General features: G+C 39.5%; 1 protein-coding gene across 2 annotated transcripts in view; it reads left to right on the top strand.

Moving 5' to 3' along the window:
• The window catches only part of FRAS1 (Fraser extracellular matrix complex subunit 1), a 539698-nt gene that overhangs the window by 353238 nt on the left and 163130 nt on the right, over nucleotides 1-23330 (top strand). For both annotated transcript variants that reach the window (XM_088481448.1, XM_088481449.1), the window contains exons 21-23: nucleotides 7202-7354; nucleotides 9755-9898; nucleotides 14846-14992. In XM_088481448.1, the coding sequence (XP_088337574.1) occupies nucleotides 7202-7354; nucleotides 9755-9898; nucleotides 14846-14992 (444 nt within the window). The remainder of the gene's footprint in view (nucleotides 1-7201; nucleotides 7355-9754; nucleotides 9899-14845; nucleotides 14993-23330) is intronic.

The following is a 23330-nucleotide window of genomic DNA, read 5'->3' as shown; positions in this document are numbered from 1 at the left end:
CACCCTTAAAACGCCCGTTTTGACCGTTTGGCACGCCTGCGTTCGGATCTCCCCTCCCCGTTTTCAAGCACCTTCCCCTGTTACCACCCACAAACGCCTCATCCTGTCACTCAAATTAGCAGGCACTCGCTATTTTGGGAGCGCTCGATTCCTGACCGCAATGACTGGTTGGCGCATGCGCATTATGACCCATACGCATGCGCAGTTGTGCGAACATCGCTCGGAGCGAACGAGCGGCCGCTTACGAGCGGCTCTGAATCAGGCCCTATTTTCATTCATATCAGAAAATACACTTTATCAGAATGGACAACCGCTTTTCATCTAATGATTTCCAGAAATACATTTTGGGATTGAAGTGTCAAATGTAATTCAAATTTTTATTCTGTGCCTTAAGAGGGATTTATTTTTTTCCAAGATAGCTGTGGTGTTTGTCTTATTTTATAGAAGGCTAAAGACTGCTTCCAACAACTCTTTTTAAACAGAAAACATATGCAGAGACAGGGACCCCTGTCATTATATTTCCAATGGAAAATGAGTCAGGGGACATGACTTAAACACAGTATTATTCTGGGGAGGAGCCTAATTGGCATAAATAACATATTATTTATGGCTTGATGTTTTGTGAACGGATGTAGTCTACAGATTTAGATATTCAATTTATCTTTAAAGGAGAGCTATGAGTCCAATTTGAATTCCTTAATGTAAGAATTACTGCTGACGAAAGGTAGAGGGATGATTATTTTGGGAATGGATAACATTTTACAATATATGTGAATGAAACAGTTTAAGAGATTTAAATTATATTTCAGGCTCCAAGGCAAAGCAATTTCTGCCACTGAAACAGATTTGGTATTTTTTTAGCTTTAGATCGCCTCCAACTTTGTTACTACTAGTAAATGCTACGCGTTATTCAAACTAATTTAGTGAATTTGTGTATGCCAATATTTGTATTTCATTAATTTGATGTAGCTGTCTGCAGTACTATAAAGCAGAGTGTCAGTATGAGCAATCAGCTAATACAGTGTATATTTAAATTCCAGCATATTGAATTAGGTTTTATGCACACACTTTTCTGCATTACGATTTGTCATTATGCCTCCAAAGATAACCATTATTAGTGGCATATAGCCTTAGAAGAACATGTAAATGTGTAGTTTACTTTCCACCATGGATTGGTAAAGAGAAACATATTAAAGCTGACAACAATAATCGTGTCCTTATAGATGTATAAAAAAGATTTTAATAACCAGCTCAGATATGTTTTTTAAAGCTGTCATTTTAACAATTCTGCCAGAGAATATGAAGACGGATTATGGCAGGTTAAGCAGTGGTTGAATGCCCCGCCAATGCATATAATATATTAAAACCTCCTTAGAAAATAAATGTTTTCAATAGACAACATTCAAATGCAGAATTCATCCCCCCATATTTATAAAATGATTTTCCTCATATTTTCTGTACCTGTTCAGATCATAAATTATTCTGCATATGTTGCGATTATTAATTTAAATTGTTGTCATAATGATTTCTTTGCTGAGAAGTTACTCCATAGACAAGTTTTGATTGGAACTGAGCTCCTGTAGCCAAATTGTCATACTAAATGCTTACATAACTTTCGTGGGGATGCGGTCAGAATCTCGACTGCTGGGATTCCAGTGGTCAGAATGCCGACACCGGAATCCTGACATCAGAATACTGGCATCGTGACCACCGGAATCCCGAAGGTAAGTACTGAGGTTAGGGGGAGGGTTAGGGTTAGGATAAGGGGTTAGGGTTAGGCACTAGCTGGAGGTTTAGGGTTAGGCTGTGGAGGGGGGATAGGTGTAGAGTGCGGGGAGGGAGGGTTAGGTTTAGGCATGAGTGAGGGAGGGGTAGGGTTAATGGTTAGGATAGGAGTACTTACCTTTTAATCATCTTCATTGCAACTTGGTTGGGGTGCCGACGCCGGGATTCTGACCGCCAGGATCCCGTACCCATCCCCTTTCGTGTAGCTAAGATTTCCTTTGTTGTTTATATTATTTTACAAACTCATAATCTTTACTTTCTAATCTAATAATCTTTATTTTAGTTTAGTCCTTTTAAACTTTTAGAATATATTGTAATATTCACCATGCGCACCACTACTGTGCCAGTACACGTTTACATTATTGCAGGTAACCTGCTGGGCACATAAGTTAAAAGCAAAAGTGTTTTGCGACCTGTTTTTCTTATTTGTTTTTTATGTTTGTTTGATGCTAGAAAAAGTGACTTGCCTTCATCTGGATCAGTGCACATCCGCAGCCACTTGTCCAACAATGTCTTTCATAAAATCACATCTATGACAGACTTTGGATTTTTTTTCCATAAATTAAATTGAAAAAAATAAAAAGTGCCATTTACAATCTTGTAACATTGTGCTCTTTTTATTTTTTACTTTTTCTATTCTTCCACTTTGGAGACTATCCTCATATTGCACTTTATAACTGCGGCAATTTATCAGTAGCCTTATATTGTACTCTATAACTGCAGCAACTTATCACTATCCTCATATTGTACTCTATAACTGCAACAACTTATCACTATCCTCATATTGTACTCTATAACTGCAACAATGTATCACTATCCTCATATTGTACTCTATAACTGCAGCAACTTATCACTATCCCCATATTGTACTCTATAACTGCAGCAACTTATCACTATCCTCATATTATACTCTATAACTGCAGCAACTTATCACTATCCTCATATTGTACTCTATAACTGCAGCAACTTATCACTATCCTCATATTGTGCTCTATAACTGCAGCAACTTATCACTATCCTCATATTGTACTCTATAACTGCAGCAACTTATCACTATCCTCATATTATACTCTATAACTGCAGCAACTTATCACTATCCTCATATTGTACTCTATAACTGCAACAATGTATCACTATCATCATATTGTACTCTATAACTGCAGCAACTTATCACTATCATCATATTATACGCTATAACTGCAGCAACTTATAACTATCCTCATATTGTACTCTATAACTGCAGCAACTTATCACTATCCTCATATTGTACTCTCTAACTGCAGCAACTTATCACTATCCTCATATTGTACTCTATAACTGCAGCAACTTATCACTATCCTCATATTGTACTCTATAACTGCAGCAACTTATCACTATCCTCATATTGTACCCTATAACTGCAGCAACTTATCACTATCCCCATATTGTACTCTATAACTGCAGCAACTTATCACTATCCTCATATTGTACTCTATAACTGCAGCAACTTATCACTATCATCATATTATACGCTATAACTGCAGCAACTTATAACTATCCTCATATTGTACTCTATAACTGCAGCAACTTATCACTATCCTCATATTGTACTCTCTAACTGCAGCAACTTATCACTATCCTCATATTGTACTCTATAACTGCAGCAACTTATCACTATCATCATATTATACTCTATGACTGCAACAATGTATCACTATCATCATATTGTACTCTATAACTGCAACAATATATTACTATCCTCATATTGTACTCTATAACTGCAACAATGTATCACTATCATCATATTGTACTCTATAACTGCAGCAACTTATCACTATCATCATATTATACGCTATAACTGCAGCAACTTATAACTATCCTCATATTGTACTCTATAACTGCAGCAACTTATCACTATCCTCATATTGTACTCTATAACTGCAGCAACTTATCATTATCCTCATATTGTACTCTATAACTGCAACAATGTATCACTATCCTCATATTGTACTCTATAACTGCAACAATGTATCACTATCCTCATATTGTACTCTCTAACTGCAGCAACTTATCACTATCCTCATATTGTACTCTATAACTGCAACAATGTATCACTATCCTCATATTGTACTCTATAACTGCAACAATGTATCACTATCCTCATATTGTACTCTATAACTGCAGCAACTTATCACTATCCCCATATTGTACTCTATAACTGCAGCAACTTATCACTATCCTCATATTATACTCTATAACTGCAGCAACTTATCACTATCCTCATATTGTACTCTATAACTGCAGCAACTTATCACTATCCTCATATTGTACTCTATAACTGCAGCAACTTATCACTATCCTCATATTGTACTCTATAACTGCAGCAACTTATCACTATCCTCATATTATACTCTATAACTGCAGCAACTTATCACTATCCTCATATTGTACTCTATAACTGCAACAATGTATCACTATCCTCATATTGTACTCTATAACTGCAACAATGTATCACTATCCTCATATTGTACTCTATAACTGCAGCAACTTATCACTATCATCATATTATACTCTATAACTGCAGCAACTTATCACTATCCTCATATTGTACTCTCTAACTGCAGCAACTTATCACTATCCTCATATTGTACTCTATAACTGCAGCAACTTATCACTATCATCATATTGTACTCTATAACTGCAACAACTTATCACTATCCTCATATTGTACCCTATAACTGCAGCAACTTATCACTATCCCCATATTGTACCCTCTAACTGCAGCAACTTATCACTATCCCCATATTGTACTCTATAACTGCAGCAACTTATCACTATCATCATATTATACTCTATAACTGCAGCAACTTATCACTATCATCATATTATACTCTATAACTGCAACAATGTATCACTATCCTCATATTGTACTCTATAACTGCAGCAACTTATCACTATCATCATATTATACTCTATAACTGCAGCAACTTATCACTATCCTCATATAACTGCAGCTTTTTAACATCCCTGCAGTGATGGACTTGCTTATTGACCCTTGGCCTGAATGTGTATCTGCCAGCATAAGATACTATGGCCCTATTTACTACAATCCACATTTAAATTGTGGTTGTAGTGTGATATTTCTGAAATATCACAGGAATTTATAAAAAAATCCCTTGCAGGGACAGAGCTTGCAATAAAGCTCTATCCCTGCAAATCCCATCTGACAAAACACGGACACAAAATGGACAATAAAAATATCATTGACATATAGAAAAGTACATTACAGACATGTGGTTATGCTGCAGCATATGTATATGTGTATATATATGTGTGTGTGTGTGTGTGTGTATGTATATATATATATATATATGTGCAGAACATGGTATTAAACAATATATTAAAACTGTGTGGCAGGAAGTAACATAATACAGATGCACATGCTGGCAGCCCCTCTAAACCAACCAATTGCAGGCGGTGAGAAGGTGCTACCCCTTTGACCATAGTGAGACGTGTACCATGGGGACAATTGGCGGAACTAGAGAGTGGTGGGCAAAGTTCCTCTAGCTGTATGCAGAAATCTCTCATGGTTAACAGTATCATTGACTAATGAAACCCAGCTGTGAAAAAGAGGAAGATCAACCCCAAGCCATGTCCGTGCTATTATAACCTTGGCCAAATATAGCAACTTAAAAGCATACTCATAGGTTATGATATTAAACGATTCTTCGAGGGAGAACCAAAATGACATATAAGTGGGTCAAAGGGGGGCAAAGCAGATAGAGTAGTACGCACGCAGTCCCAAACCTGGTTCCAAAAAATGTGCACAGCCTGGCACTCACTCCCAAAGGAGGTGCCAGAAGTTGCCTCAGCTGACCCACATCTACAACATTTGGAATCTGCCCGAGTCCCCATATTAAAGAGACTTCATGGTGTAAAATATATTCTGTCAAAAATAAAAAAAAAATGTATCTGCTGGTAGCCAACACAGACAGTAGCATCCCGAGTGCCACTAAGTTTAACATTTTATTTTTTAGTAACTTTGGCCAGATCACATTTCCCATTACAATTATGGGAAATGTGATCTGCTTACTAAAAATATGTGATAATTGGGGTTTGGAGTAGAATTTAAGAATTCTACTCCAATTGCCCTTTAGTAAATGTATGTGATACTAAAATGTGAAAAGGGTGTTAAAAACACCCCTTTTCACTTTATTTTAGTAAAACTAATGATAATAAATAGCCCCATAAGTGTGTAGAATCTTATGAGAATAAGCCCATCATTAACATTATTTTTTTATGAAGCATTGAAATGTATGTGCTGTTTTATAATGGTACAAATATGCCACAAGATGTCCATGACATAAACAATTTATTACAATCAATTGGCTACTAAGGCATTCCGTATACATCATCTGTAACCCGATGTCCCCATCACTAGAAGGACAACTGTATGCCAGAGATACCCATCCTTATCTGCCAGAGATACGAACCCTTAGCTGCCAGAGATACCCATCCCTAGTTGCTGTCACTGTTTCAATGTTGAAGAACTTTTGTGGCACTAAAAACACAACAGAGAAACACTTTTATCTACTTAAACTCTCTTTTAAGTGCTTAAACCCTCAATAGCAGAACAGTAGGCAATATTGTTATATAAATAACCTAACATACTTAGTAAATAGTGTGCTACTATATTTTAACCACTTGAGTAGGGAAACTATTTATATTACTGAACAGCTGTAGCACAAGGAGTGTCTATTCTGAGGAAGTTGAATAGAGTTGACTCAGGAAGCAACTAATATTAGTAAATCAGTTTTTAAAATGCAATGTGCTCTGACTTTATGACCCACACAATGTCCTTATTGCCACCACATGTACTCCGTTTTGTCTACCTTGCACATGTCATGGTACATGCCCACTTTTTCATTCTTGGAACTGACCCCAGCAAGTAAATCTGTGCCAGCTATGTGGTTTTGAAGAACCATATAAAATTGTGGATGATGGAGAGACTGAAATGTAACTTCAAAAATGCATCTTCTAACATTTTAGGACCATTTCCTTCATTCATTTATTTATATTTTGTTATTTAAAATACTGAGCTGTGCATCTTGCTACAAAGCGGGAACATCCCATCTGAGGGGGTCTGTGTATAAAATTTAGCATTTTTCAAGGACAGGCAATAATATAAAACCCTACTCCCCTCCCCCGAAATACTAAAATGCTAATCACCCGAGATGACAGAGAGTTAATTTAAAATCTTACAGAAACACTGCTCCTCCATCCTCTGTGTTTGACCCGGCTCAGGCACGGTATAAATGCCTTACCCTCACATCCCATTTCCTTTGTAAACAGTGAACATGGATAATGCTTGGAATTGAATATAACCATATTGAAATGACAATGTATGCAACAAATGTTTTTTGTTTTTGTTTTGAAGATTGTCATCCGCAGTGTCAGTATTGTGTAGCAAACCTGCAAGACACCGGCAGCGTGTGTTTGAAATGTCAATATTCAAGATATTACTTTCTCGGAGATCATTGCCTCCCCGAGTGTCCTGCTGGATTTTATCTAGAGGGCAAAACCTGTACAGGTAGGAAACACACTCAGTATGATGCTCTGTAGATTGTATTGATATTATAAATGCGCTACAGGTTGTATTGTTATTAGAATTATGCCTTAACATGATCATTGCCAAAAAGTTTCACTTTATTTTGATTCTTTGATGTATAAATCACTTTTATTGCTTGGAGAGAATGAAAGAGATAGCGTGTGAAATATGGCTTTTGGGATTCCTTTGGTGGTGTTGTGTGTGCAGTTATCTATTCAGTTGTCTATGGTGCTTTTATGCGAGTTTTGACATTGGTATTTGACCAGTATTCCAATCTATTATTCTGCTTCCGTTGCACATAACATATTTGAATGTGAGAAAAAACTTTGCCTTGTATACTTTTGGTTTATTCAGGGCACTGTAACACCAACATGACTGGGCTAGGTAGACATGATCCTAATATAAAACAAGAGTAATTATTTATGTGTATTCCTTTCCTACACCCCTTTAATACATTTTAACTTTCTCAGCTTTAAGATGCCGTGAAGTGGAGCAAGCATAAGCATCCAATGAGATCATCCCTTTCATCATCCCTGCAGTACATTTGATAATGCCACACCTGTAGTCTGCAAACACCAAAGCACTATGTACTGAAATTACTAACTGCAATGTTAAAGAATAAGAAAGTTTGATACAAATATGTATGTATGCATGTGAATGTGTGTGTATGTATGTGTATATATATATATATATATATATATATATATATATATATAATGTGTGTATGTATGTGTGTCTATATATATATATATATATATACACACACACACACACATCTATACTCGTATATCTATATATATCTATACGAGGGCTGATTGAAAAGTAATGAGACTGATTTTTATTCAGAATCAGATGACTCCACAGGATCTGAACATTTTTCTTTTTCAAATTAGCGTCTTTCACATTCAATAAATTTTTTGCAGCGTTTCAACAATGATGTGCAGTAGACTATTTGTGACATCACTCTTAGTGTTACAGCTGTGGCATTTTTCACTTCATCATCTGTTGAGAACTTCTTTCCGCGCAGTTGTTTTTTCAGGGTTGGGAATGCCCAGAAATCACAGGACGCTAAGTCTGGGCTATATGGAGGGTGTTCCAGTGCTGTCCCATTAATTTCAGACAGTGCTGCCAATGCAACAATAACAACATGTGGTCGGGCATTGTCTTGGAGCAAACACCACTTTCCTCAGCAAATGTGTTTTTTTCTTCCTCATGGCTCCATGCCAATGGGTTTCCAGGACGTTTGCATAGTAGTCACCATTAATTATCTGCCCACGAGGAACCCAGTACTGTAGGATCATACCGTGCATATCAAAGAACAGCAGAAGCATGACTTTATGTGCTGAAGGAATCACAAGTAATTTTTTTTTTGGCGGAAACAAATTTGCTTGTTTCCATACACTGGACTGTTGTTTGGATTCCAGATCATAATGACGAATCCACGATTCATCACAATCGATGTCAGGAAATTGGGTATGCTCTCAGACATTCGAACACTGTTCTTTCACGATTCAACTCATCGTCGCATCTGTTCTTCTGTGAGATTTCTGGGTACCCAAGTGGCACACAGGTGATGCATTTTCAGTTCCTTTGTCACAGTATGCTGAACCCGTACGAATGAGATGCCAAGTGAAGTTGTCAATTCACGTAAGGTTAACCTTTATGTCATTTTGCAACATCTCGGCAGCTTTGGCAATGTTGATATCTGTAACCGAGGTGGATAGTCTCCCAGAACACGCTTTGTCAGTCACTCGTGTATTACCCTCTTTGACGTGTTTCCACCAACGAAATACTACAGCACGGCTAATTGTTGCTCCACCGTATGCTTGCTGTAACATTTCATGAGTTTCATTTCCGCTTTTTCCAAGTTTAACACAATATTCAATCACACATCTTTGACGTAATCTCACAGACACGTCTTCCTCATCCGCCATGTAACGAAGACCTTCCATTTGCTGTGACCGAACAAAGAAGACTACGGCAGTCCAACTGCAGGTTGAGACACATCGATGTATCAGCTTCACAATAACCAGCATAGCGTTGCCACATCTACCTATGGGACATAAAAACAGAGGCAGTCTTATTACTTTTCAATCAGCCCTCGTCTATCTATCTATCTAATGGACACAGACACACATACAGTGCCAAAGTCCTAATGTAGGACCACGTTCTGGACCATGTGCACACTGTTAGCATACTAGTTGCAGTTATTTATGTGTAGTTTTCATGCTATTGTGCAATCATTTATGAATTATAATGCCAGGCAACATAGATTTGGAATAAAGGATAACATCCTTGATTTTGTTTTAAGAAGCTGTTTAATCTTCCTGTATCTGGGATGTTTGTGGTAAAATAACAGTCATATTCCTGTATCTCTTGCAGGTTGCCACCTTTCCTGTAGAACCTGCAGTGGCCCAGGCCTGAACTTGTGTACTTCATGTGAGGATGGTCTTATTTTGTCTCACAATGGGATGTGTGCTCAATCTTGTGCCCAAGGATACTACCAAGATGGAAACATATGTAAAGGTTTGTATCTGCACTGTTACCAGGCTCATGACCCAGATTAGTAGCGGATTCACCGCTATGCTACCAAAGCAGCCGATTAGTGCACTGCGGGTCCGATGGGGTCCGTCAACATGGTTATTTCGTGCAGTGTCCGAGTTTGCCCCCGAATGGCAAGTTCTGCAAGCAGACAATCTAAGTGCCATTATAGACCATAGATCTGCTCTCCACAGTGGTGTGCTGCCTGCGTTTGTCTTGTCACATCACATGCACAGCCACATAGAGAGGAGTCGTGAAGATAGGAGGTGAGGTACACCTGCTGCCATTGATTATAGCATGGGGTAATCCGGCATGCGTGCGATGGGGGGTGAGGAGATGTTTGTGGGGGGGGTGGTAGGGTGCAGGGTGTTTTGGGCCAGCGGCAGGTGGTGGAGGGTTCCCATGCTTTTACAGATTCCAACTTTCACCTATATACACCTGCTACAACGGTGGGGGGGGGGGGATTTGGTATACACTGACTCAGGAGTTGGGGGTGGGGATTGATTGGGGTATAAATCCACATCTGACCCAGATTTGACTTTTTCAAGAAGGCCACGTATTATGTAATGTTTTTTATCCTCTGTAGGTACTGGGGAAATTTGTTGTAAAATCCTTATCTGAGTAGTGATTTAAGCTGCTTTATTTGACAGTATTTTGTTAAGTACAATATTTTGTAACTTTTGCATACTAAAAAATGAATATGAATGCTGTACCGATCAAGAATGTACCATAAAGCTTCATGAAAGGTCCTATTAAATTTTGACTACACATTTTCAGCTTCCAGCATATAGGCCTGGACACTACTGTGACATAATACTATAGGTGGCTGTCACATATAGTAAAAGATAAAAGAAAAGTATGGCGCTAGTATGAATTTCCAAACCTCCAAAGAAAATGCTAACTACAAGACCATAATAAATGCGGTTATTCATTATACATTTATTTTTTACATAGTATCAAAATCCACAATAATATTCCACATGGCCAGTGTTTACTACAATACAATTTATTAAAACATAACACTTTAAAAATAGCAGTTTTACATTATATAGCTGGCCATAAACTATTCAATTTATAACACTGATTTGAAAAATGACAATATCTTTATCAGCCCCAGCCCAGGATCAATTTGCTTAATTGTTTCTTTTACAACTAGCTTGTTAGCATGTAAACATATAGATTTTTAGTATAAAAGGCAGTAATTCCAATATCCACAGCTGTAGGTAATTTAATTCCTTTTGTAGAACAGTTTATTTCATAACAATCTTTCTTAAGAAATTGTCCACATGGTCCAGTGTATATACGCTCTATTACGCATTCCTGTGCGTACTTCATATCTGCCTGTGGTGTATGCAGAGCTGAAGATATTGTTAACTATTTTGAGCAAAACGTGCAGTGTGTACACCCTACCGGACTACCAGGTGATATGTTAATGTTATATAGTTAACGATGAAACGACCAAAAGATGCAAGGTATATTGTTCGGTCGTTTGAAAGATTGCACAGTGTGTATGCACTTTATGGTTTCTTCAGGAGCTTAAGGGAAATCGGGAAGACCATTGCGTCATTTGCAAATCATCTAGTGTGTACATAGCTTAATGGCCCAAAACAATCCAACTGCAGGTAAATACTTGTCACTATTGGGCCTTTGCAGTTCACAAGGGGAGAGTAAATCAGAATATCCACTATTTAGTGACTTCCACAATTTAGAGGTATACACAATCCCCAATTTGTACTCTCTTTAAAAGGAGGCCAAGTAGTCTCTCATATATATCGATAATCCAGAAACTTGAATCTCACTACTTCCTTAGAGACAGCGGGGGATCCTTTTATCTCTGCAGCAACAGAGTTCCAAAGAACGCACTTTAACACCAGAAATGGTGATGCACAACAACCAACAGCAGAAGGGGGTGGGACCTTAATATCTTTTCTGATGCTAAAGTGTGTTCTATGGGACACTATTGCTGCAGAGATACACGGACACCTGCTGTCTCTACCTATCTATAGGCTTACATACTAATAAGGTGGTTGTAACAGACACAATTGGCTTTGGGTTTCACATTTGCAACAGTGATATAATTTGAATAGTTTGTGGCTATATGATGTGAAACTGCTATTTTTAAGTGTTATGTTTTAGCAAATGTTATTGTTGTATAGAGCAGCCATGTGGAATATTAATGTGGATTTTGATATTATGTCAAAAATAAATGTATAATGAATGACAGCGCATTTGTTATGGTCTTGTACATATAGTAAAAGAAAGTCCAGTAGAATTGTATTAACTACTGACAGCAAAAAAATGTAACATATGGTAACAAAAAGGAGTTTTAGTGTACCTCATGTGATCTCTGATGGTATTTCCTATAATATGTAATATGTATACAGTGTATGTTTTATACATATACAATGGTACTTACTAAGGGTATCAAGAAATCACATTGAGAGAGTATTTCCCATAGTAACAGCTCACGTTATCATTTGACTGATAATTTAGCAATATATCCAGTGACGGATGGGGGGATACAATTCAACGTAATGACTTTGAAGCTCTTCCGGAGAGAAAAGACGAAGGCACTTTGCAACCAGTAACATTGTTTATATTTTCTCACTCCTCTACAGGTGCGCAAGAAAAATGGCTACTGTATTAAGCAATAATTTGCGCAGCCAAACATCGAGGTGGCACATTGCACTGAACTGAATCCCCCCCCTCTTCCGCCATAGCGTTATTAGATGCTTCCTGTTTCAATGTCCCTGTAGGAAGCATTGGTGGAGTATAGACCAAGATCACCCCCTTCCCCAACAATCAGAGAGCTTGAGATTCGCCATACTTAGGATTAGTGACGTGGCAAGTCATAAGCTATGGCAACCTGTGGTCTTTTCCCCTGAGTCAGAGCACATTTCTACACTTTTCTTCTTTTCCCTCTCATTTATTTGGTTTGCAATTTTAAAGTGGGTGGCATTAGAACAATCTGTAGCTAAGTAGATATTCAGGATACACACAGCAGCACAGATTATTTCAGGTGGTTGTTTAGGTAAGTACTGCATGGAGGTAAGCACAAGTAAGGAGCAGTACTGAGCAGTTACATTATGTGAGGCTCCTGACACACTGATGCAGGACGACTGTGGTGTCAAACACACCTCTGTATATATCGAAATGTATGCATCAAACTTGTTTCTCGGTCAATCTCTTCAATAAAAGATCTAGAGCACTTTTTTCCAGCCTGATCCCCACTGAGAACATTTTTCATCTATTTGAGAACACTGCAAGCTTTTGTTGTCAGAAACAAAAATATTTTTTCCCTTACTGAGCAACTGTATTTAGGTTTGTCCTTTTAACTTCTGTGTCCTTCCATGAACCATTTGTTCTGAAATACCTTTAAATCTCTATTGAGTAATGTGGAGTATGAATTCAAGAAGAACGGCCAGATCTATCAGTGTTGAAAGACAAACTAAGGATTTCATCATACAGAGCCAGTTACAGCAAAGATTTAGATTAACAGTGGCAGACTTCTGAAAGACTCCAATAATTGTATTTGCTATGTGACTGGAGATAATTGTTACTGTGTTTTCTTGGCTACACTAAAAACAAAATTTATCATTTGTCTAATCTATTAAATGTCCTTAAAAAGAAAATTAAACATAATCTTTTTTTTCAAAATGCTTGTCAATACAGTAACTAAATACCCTGGGACAAAATCTAAGGTGAGGACCCCTGTCCACCACTCCCACCCAGAACAAACTATGTGGACCCCAGCCATCTCTGAGATAATGCCTACCTTTCAAAATTCTATGCTCTGTCAACATTTTGTGCTTGTCTGAATACCTATTGCTTCCCCCTTTTTGTTGCTTAATCAGTGCCCACTTGTGTCTGCTGGGTTTACCTCATGTTGGTTCTATTCCATCCTATACTATCTACACCTCATATTTCTTGTCTGATCCCCATTGTCTCTCTTCTGTCTTTCATTGACTGTTATCTGACCCTATCTTGCCTCTTGTTTTCCCTACGGCCCTCTGTCTTTATCCTTCCTTGATTTCACCAACCCCTTGCTGCCCTCATGTATGTATCATCTGCAGAGTCTGGTCCTATAGGATCCTTATGCTCAGTCACAAATATTGCTACATACATAATACATTTCAACACAAGTTTACTTTTACTTGGAAGGAGAGGAGAAAAATAACTTAAGGGAAAAATATATATTTTTTTATTTTATTTAGTTACCTTGTCCATCTGCCTGCTAAGCCAACACCATGCCAATGCTAAGTGCCTCATTGCTTTCCTAGAGAAACAGACAAGGCAGCTAAAGTGACCCTGTTGGCTTAACAATGTCAGTCCTGGTCCAGAGAATTCCACCGTTACAATAAACACATGTGACCACCATATTAAAGAGTCGGTAGGAGCACAAGTGATGACAATACAACACTTATACCATACCAGGAATACCATGGTACCCTTATTATGTGCCCACATGGGGTGCACAAAGATTTTCTAACACCAACAATTAATTGTGTTACTAATGTGTCAAAGGATGGCACGTGCTGAGAAATGCTGTATATGTACATTTGATTTTTGTTGAAAGCTGTAGCAGTGTCTAAATTCCATTTTTTTATTATTAAAGCTACAGATGAAAAATCTTTCAGTTGTGAAAGTTAGTAAATCACCATCTTCAGATCCTATATATTTTGGGTGTCAAGGTTTCCAGCACCTACTGTCTGTCTACCTGTTGCTTGTGGCAATGACCAATACATACCAGTCGCAGTTGCACACCAGACCAAATGACACTCTACACTGTGTTATGCTTACATTACACTCAGACATACAGAGTAAACATTGCATTAAACATGGTCTGGAAATGGTTGAAAGCCAGAACATAAGTTGCTGTGACTTTATGTTGTATAGTGCGTGTTGGTAACTGTTCTGTTTGCCCTTTTGCAGCATGTAACAGCCAGTGTTTAACATGTGACTCCGCGGGAGGGTGTACTGCATGTAAAGACCCAAACAAAGTTCTGCTATTTGGAGAGTGCCAGTATGAAAGCTGCACCCAGCAGTATTATCTTGACTACAGCAGCGGAACATGCAAAGGTAAAGACCTGTGATAGTTAGTCCGTAAAGCCAATTCATTCTTCCATCATTCTGCTCATTGGCCAAAGTAACATAAAAAAGACACTATGTGACTCTACTACCATTTCATGTGATATTCAAATAAAGGTATGTGAAGACCTAGGGGGACATTTATCAAAGTGCAGGTGTACATACGATATGATGTGCGGATTCTAAACCTCTTACTAAAGGTAAAAATGCTTATTAAAGCTCATGAATCAAAACCCCATTTGCAGCTCTGAGGCCTTGTTGGGATACAAACTGTCCCATGCATCAAGCATGCTGTTTGAGATATCTCGCCTGTCAGAAAGTGTTAAAATAAATTATTAAATAAATTAATAACATGTCCACTCCCTAAAATGTCCTAATAGCCTAGCCAACTCAACATCATGCTCAGTCCTCTTGGGGGCACAAACGTTATCAGGCTCCCACTGCTAGGGAATAATGACCCAATACTGAGTAACACTTGTCCCTTCCTGGTACCCCTAGATCCCTGAGTCTTGGATACCAGGGCAAAAGTAAGTGCCGGCAGGCACCTGGGTGCAACTACTTTCAGGTGTGCACTATAAAAGGTTCTGCCATTTTAAAAATAACGATCGTTGTCATTTGTGAAATCAATAATACCATTGTATTAATTAAATCAATAATGCCACTGTTATAATTAAATCAATAATGCCACCATCTTAATCAATAATGTCATTGTATACCTGTGTTTTATGTATACTTTGTCTTTGCCACTGACCATTGCTGTGGAGCACTTTGAAACCTCGCAAGTCATCATCGATATTAATAAAAATATTTCTGTTGCTGGGTGTTTGCACTTGCCTTAAAAGACCCTACATTACAACCTATATTTTCTTCCACCACTTTAAAATGGATGCAGAAAACAGTATGAGTGGGAGGCCACATCAGAATTCACAATATCCCCATAGAATCACACAGCCATGGTGTAAGCAGCAGCCCGCCAGGCTACAGGGTTGGAGAGAAGCTAACTAGCCCCAGGTGGTGTTTCAGCTTTAAGAGACCACTAATCTCAAATCTATACATTTTACACCTGTCAAATGCTTTAGATGTACTACAAAATACTATACTGTGCTACAACAGTCTAGTATAAGAAATGATGGAGGTGCCTAGGAAAGAATGTACCCATAATGCACAGTGTGCCTAATTCATGTTTGTACTCAATTGCATTAGAAATTGGGTTTTTTTATCTTCGGAACTGCAAATCTTAGCAGGTGAAGCTGCCACCCAGAAAACAAGATAGACGCCCACCGAAGCCATCACAAACTTATTTGCAACTGTGTACACATACGCAGGCTGTACACAAGAACAAGGAACATTGACTGCTAGGTAGCCCTATGCCCTACGCAAACTGGCTGTGGTAGTAGCGACGCAGGCGCCATGTTTCACTACGTACTTGATAACAGCTGACGACAGATACACACCCTGAAAACGGCCATGACACGCCTGCGACTTTGCCGCTCCTCCCCATTACCTCCCCAAAACCGTCCCTTCCTGTCAATCACTCTACGATTAACATCCCAGTGTGAGCGCAATCGCAAAAGCATCTCTACACATGCCTAGTGCGATCGCTGTTCATGCGCAGTCTGCAGATAATCGCTCACTTGCGTAATTATTGCCGATTGCATACAAACATGAATTAGACCCAGTGTCTGTTACACTTAAACATGTCATTCAGGTTGTATGGCAATTTACACTATAACTAAAAAACTTTTTCTCTCTCCTCCATTACATAAAATTCTTCACTTGTAGAAACATGAGACATCACGTCGTAAATGTGTAATGTATTTCAAACAAATTGTAATTTTTTTAAAAGATAGGAAACTTATTCTTTTAATTAGGATCTTCTTTAAGACCATTTATATAGTTTTATTAATATAGTAAAATTCACTCATTAGCCTCTGAGTTCTGATGTGTTTTATGACATGTAGTTTGTTTTACTTTTCATAACTTGTTTATTTCCAATTGATTGTTGTAAAACACAATTTTATAAAAGGAAATCAGTTGTATTAAACTCTTCTCTCTTATGCATTATTTTAATTGAAAATGCTTAAATGTTATTTTAACATGGAAAACTATATTGATCTAAAACTGTAGTTAAAATTATTTATATTACAGAGCTGGGTTCCAGTCAATAGGTAGACAGTAATTAGATAGGCAATGTCTAGATAGACAACAGATGTTAGACAGAGACAAAAGGTCGATACCGATAAGGTTAACATGGATAAAGGTCGACAGGGTCAAAAAGTCGATAAAAAAATGGTCAGCGCAAAAAAAAAGGTTGACGCGTTTTTTTACATTTTTGTTAGGGTTAGACACTAACTGGAGGGTTAGGTTTAGGCACTAGAAAGGAAGGTTAGGGTTAGGCACTAGAAGGGAAAGTTAGGGTGAAGATTAAGCTAGAGAAAAAATGTAGACAATTTTGTATTGACCATTTTTGTGTCAACCTTTTGACCATGTTGACATTTATCCATGTCAACATTTTCTGTGTCGACATTTTATCCCTGTCGACGAAGTGCCTGTTTAACATCTGTTGTCTATCTAGACATTGTGGGGTATATTTACTAAAGTGATAGTCTTTAGAAGTTGAGATGTTGCCCATACCAACAAATCAGTTTCTAGCTATTATCTTCTAGAAGGTGCTAGTTAAATGTTAAGTAGAATCTGGTTGCTATGGGCAACATCTCCACTTCTAAAATCTATCACTTTAGTAAATATAACCCTGTCTATATAATTCCTGTCAATCTTTGATACAAAGCTATTGGTAACCTTACTGTGTATGTACACTGAAGTGTCAAAAGTCAGTATCTAAACATAATGGTAGGTGGCGTCACCATTCTGAGAAGTATTGGAAATAACCAGATCTGCATCAGTTGTAATCTGACATCTCGTGAATCATTTTGAACAACGTCTAGGCTGCTTATAGCAAGGCGACATGAATTATTTGAGTTTGAATGGGGCACATATAGTTGAGCTATTGGACAGATAACAAGGGGCAAACTATGTGTCTACCTTAGATTTTAGTAAAGTGTTGGTAGAGGATGTAGTCGGCATCCCAACAGTCAGAATCCCGATGTTCACAATACTTTTGGCAGGAACCCAATAAGTCAGAATGCCTTCTAATGGTAAGTATGAGGGTTAGGGTTGGGCTATGGGAGGAGGGGTTAGGGTTAGGCTGCTAGAAGGGTGGGTTAGGCAGAAGGAGGGGAGGGTTAGGGTTAGGCTGCGAGCATGGTGGGTTAGGGCTAGGCTGAAGGAGTTGAGGGTTAGGCTGAAGGAGGGGAGGGTTAGGGTTAGGCTGCGGTGGGGGGTGGGTTAGAGTTAGGCTGCTAGAGGGGTGGTTTAGGGTTTCGTGAAAATACTTACTGAAATGTGCCACCATTTTCACTGTCTGGATTTCGCTGCCAGCATTCTGACCATCGGGATTTTGACCTTCGTCTTGCTGTACTCAACCCTTTGGCAGTTACCAAGGAAGCGCTGGAGCACTCTGCATTTATTACTCCATTTGGGTTGTTTGAATTCACAACAAAGCCATTTGGGATTTACAATACTTTTGCTACTTTCCAGTGAACCATGGTGAATCCCCTCATAAAACGGTTGATTCAAGTAGTTGAGGTACTACAAGTGTCAGATGAGTATGTCTAAGGTACAGTATATGTTACATCAAATAGCATCAGGCAAAATTCACCCTGATTTATTAAAACTGGAAGATATTTTGCAATGGCCCAGACCATCTAACAAGAAGTCTGAGATTTCCTGGGGATCACCAGATATTAGCAAACATTTGTACCCCATTCTAGTATCATAGCCAAGCTAAGGATTTAGCATGGACCAGTGACTATGAGCAGACTTTTACTATGTTGAAAAATGCTCTATCCACATCCCCAGTGCTAAACTCCATTGACTTTAACAAGAGATTCCTGGTGCAGACTCATGTGTTGAGGCAATCAGAGAAGATGATCAGGACCACCCATTAGTGAACTTGTCCAGCAAACTATTTAATTCGGAGATGGCTGTTGCCACCATATAGAAGGAATGTTTGGCCATAGTTTAGGCCCTAAAGACACTCCAACACTGTCTCTATATCGAGGAGTTTTCTGTGGGGAGCCTGACCTAGTACCAAAGACTCCATCTGACTGGGACATGCAAGTTGGTCCCGCAGCAGGAGAAAATTGTGCTGACCCGATTCAATAAGTAGAAAGAATGTGGCTATATGCTTTGCCATCCGGGCCCCATCCGTTACTGTTTGCGGTTTACAAGGTTCTGGTTCTGTCGCTCTCAGAGTCATTCACACTCACTGGCATGTTGTGTGTTATTCCTGTTCGAACTAAAGTGCACTTAAAATACTGTTTGGGGACCAAGGATCTCACTTAAAAGGAAGTGAAGTATTTGAACTTAGATGTTCCAAGGGGCAACACTATTCCAGTTTTTTACATATCTACCACATCTGGGTCATGACAGACACCAACAGCTTGTGAATGCTCTCCTAATTCAGAGATATGACATGGAGGAAGGCTTCAGAATTTTCTCGAGATTGCTGGGGAATAAAGATAGGGACAATTGGGTGTCAATGTATGACCTATATTCTGTAGAATTGTATCATGTGTATTGCATCATTCTAGTTCTTAATACCCAGGGGCTTTGACCTAATTGATTAAGGGAGCCATTGATATTGCAGCAGACTTAGATGCTACTAAGGTTATTGGTTAGGGCATTCCCCATCCTTGTCACCCACTCTGGCCTTATCGAGAAAGGGAACAACTGGACTGTTAGGATGCGTCCTGGGATTGTCCGCTACACACTTCCGCGCCGACCTTTTTGGGCAAGGGAGTGGAGGTGGGAGTGGAGGTGAGTAGCGACTGAGTATTCTCCCCGGCGTCTGCTAGGGCTTCCGTGTGTGCGTCATGGTTCCCGTGGTGGCGGGCATGGGTGCAGCCACGTTAGTCCATATCACCTGACTAGTCTCTCCCAATGATAGTCCTGCAGTCTCTCAGCTGTACCTCTGATCCAATGAACAGCTACCCAGGGGTATTTAGTCTGACTCCAGGAACAGGAAATTGCTGTTCAACTTCACTGTTCCAGTGACTGTGTTACTCTCCGGTGTTTCTCCATGTAGAATCTCCAGAGTGTTGTTTCAGCCCTCATGCTGTCCTCCACTGTTACTTGTATCAGCTCCCATGCTGATTCCCAGCATGCCACTTCAGCTCTCTCACTGAACTCCAGTTTTTCATGTAACAGCTCTTATGTTGTTTATTAGTGTGCTGTTCAGCTCTCAATCTGACTCCTTATGTTACATGTGTCAGCTTTCATGCTGATTACTAGTTTAGCTCTCAGGCTGAATCCTTGTGTTACATGTGTTTGCTCTCATACTGATTACTAGTGTGCTGATCAGCTCCCATGCTGATTCCTTATGTTACTTGTATCAAGCTCTCATGCTGGTGCCTAATATATCATGGTTCAATTTACATATTGATCGCTAGTGTTTCCTGGAACAATCCCTGTGTTTCTCAGAGCAACTCTGTGTCTGGATCTCTAGCAATTCTCAATACACCCCTGTGTTTCTCGGAGCAAGTCTGTGATTGGATCTCTGGCAATTCTCAGTACACCCCTGTGTCTACATTCCCTGTGTTTCCCAGAATAAGTCTGCATCTGGATCTCTAGCAATTCTCAGTACACCCCTGTGTCTACATTCCCTGTTTCTCAGAGCAATTCTGCGACTAGATCTCTAGCAATTCTCAGTACACCCCTGTGTCTACATTCCCTGTGTTTCTCAGAGCAAGTCTGCATCTGGATCTCTAGCAATTCTCAGTACACCCCTGTGTCTACATTACCTGTGTTCCTCGGAGCATTTCTGCATCTGGATCATCTCCAGTAACCATCTCAATTCTACTGTTTCCTAGTGTTAATACATTTCTAGGGTTCCCAGTGCTAACTCTCTCAAGTATAGTTTCTGGTCTTCCTGCCATTCCCAGGTTCCTGTCCAGAGGGCCGTGACCTGCTCACTTAGTGCAGCGAAACCCAAATCCCAACTGGAGGGGTCACTGGTTAGACCACCAAGTGGGTTAGACTCCGCGCCTCTGGGCAGGTCTAACCAAACCTGGGTTTGCCGCAATAGGAAGTAGTCACTGTCACTCTCCTAGTTGTTCCCTAGTCATCATAACCCCCTGGCTCTTGTCCTCACCTGAGGAACTTCCCGTGATGGATCGTGACATGGACATCAGAATCGACTATAGAAGGGTAAAATGGGTTGTCTCCCTCAATCAATGAAGTCAAAGCCCCTGGGCAGTTTTTCAGCAGATAGCCCAGGTAGACTCCTGGCTGATTCACCCCAGGGGAATACCCCACATGGCCACAGCAGGAATGCCACTCCCCCCCTGTGAAATACCATCCCCAAGGCAGCTATAAAAGGGTCATAGAGAGTGAGAACTCTTGGTAAGTCAGCCTAACCAAGGGAAGGGAGGAAAAGGGTTCTAAAAGGTGGCACCTGGTGAACTAGCGTGGTGTTAAAGTGTTGTTATGACAGGGCTTGAAATTGGAGTTACAATCAGTTCCAGTTCATGTATGTATCATCATTATGTTGTGGATTACTATTGTCTGTTTCAAGAAATTGAAACAGGCAATAGTTTACCCAAATAATCCAGTGAACTAGGTTCTACACATCTGGCCTCAGGCTCCTGTCATGCTGGCAGGGAGGTTGGTAGAGTGGCTGGGCAAATCAAAATAAGGATTTGAACATGTAACTGTTATCCTCTTCCTCCTTATGACTATAATAACAACCAGTCTGGTAGAGGGATCAGAAACTGAATAAGGATAGTACCAGATTAATGGCTTGCAATTTATGGTGACACTGTAACTTGCTAGCGGTTAATGCTACTTGTGCTTTGTTAAGGTATTGATATAGCATCTGATTAATAAGACCTGCCTGGCTACTTGTTCATTTATTTTGTATAGTATTGCTGGCTTTATTCTATTTTGCAGTATATACACACCAAACCATACAGTCATAAATCAGTGTGAGCAAACCCTCAATTCCACAAATCTCAGCACCCAGGTAATAAAAAGTAAAGGTAAAGTTAAAAGAGACTGAGTAAGACTGCATCAAAGGACCCCATACACTTCAGAGGGACATTTTTCTATATCACATGATATAGACATTAGGGATTCTGCACAAAGCATCAGTTTCTTAGTTTATTTGCATAGCATACATGTTTTATTGATCAAATCTTATTACAGAAAATGTATAATCCTCACCTGTATTTTCTCAGTGATCATTTTTAAATACAGCACCTCCCAGACACAGGACAAACCCTGTTACAGCAAACATTATAGAACACAGGGCTTGATTCAGACCCGGTAGCTAGCAAGCGTTCGCTTGTTGCTGGCAATGTTTGCAAATGTGCGCATGCATATGCATTGCAGTGCGTGTGCGCGAACTAGTACAAGCGATCTGGGTGCGCTCGCTCGCCCAGCAAAGACAGCCCAGTGGAATGAGTGACAGGAGAGGCCGTTTGTGGGTGGTAACACGGGCAGGCCACTGGAAAAGGGGGAGTGGAGTTGCGAACGCAGCCATTTCAGAGGTGTGCATAATTAACAGGCAGCGTCATAGTACACGTCACCTGGTTCAATTATACACTGTAGTGCTCACAGTGCTAGCGGTAGGGTGCAGTCAACCGCAAGTGCTGTGGTCAGTTCCGATGGACCCCGATGTACCGATAGTTGCATACACTTCCTGGAGAAGACGTGCGCAAGTGGGCATCTTAAGACAGGCTTGTGGGCATCTGCATAACCAAAGCGATCGCTCGCCAAGACATAGTGGGCGTGCTTATGCCTTGCCGTGCGATATCCTGCCTTGAGCTGAATTTGCATACGCTGGGAGCGAGCGTCCGCATCTAGCGAGCGGGTCTGAATCAGGCCCACAATGTTTATAGAATAGCGCATGGTTTTGTATACGGTCACTATTATATTTCAGACTATCCATAGATGTAGTTGTTGATGATAGAGATGAAGGATTGATTTTTAGATAAAGCACACTCTAATTTTTTTTGTTTTTAGGCTTCTACAAATTCTTTTAGCTTAAGGTACTTCATTCATTAGCAGAGATCTTAGGAACCTAGAGAGTTTGATAAATTGAACACATTGACAGGTCAATTAGCCTCATATTGTGTCATGTATGTATCTCTGGGCTACAAAGTAGAGGCAGTCCACCAGCAATACAAGCATGAGTACACTGTAGAAGAAACTTCTGCTGATTTAAGACAAGTATTTCCTCTCATTGTCATATTCTGCATTAGGCAATGGC

Source organism: Taudactylus pleione, unplaced genomic scaffold (genome assembly GCF_031769625.1).
Source record: "Taudactylus pleione unplaced genomic scaffold, aTauple2 ptg000273l, whole genome shotgun sequence".
Lineage (NCBI taxonomy): Eukaryota > Metazoa > Chordata > Amphibia > Anura > Myobatrachidae > Taudactylus > Taudactylus pleione.
This window is presented reverse-complemented; position numbering and strand designations above follow the sequence as displayed.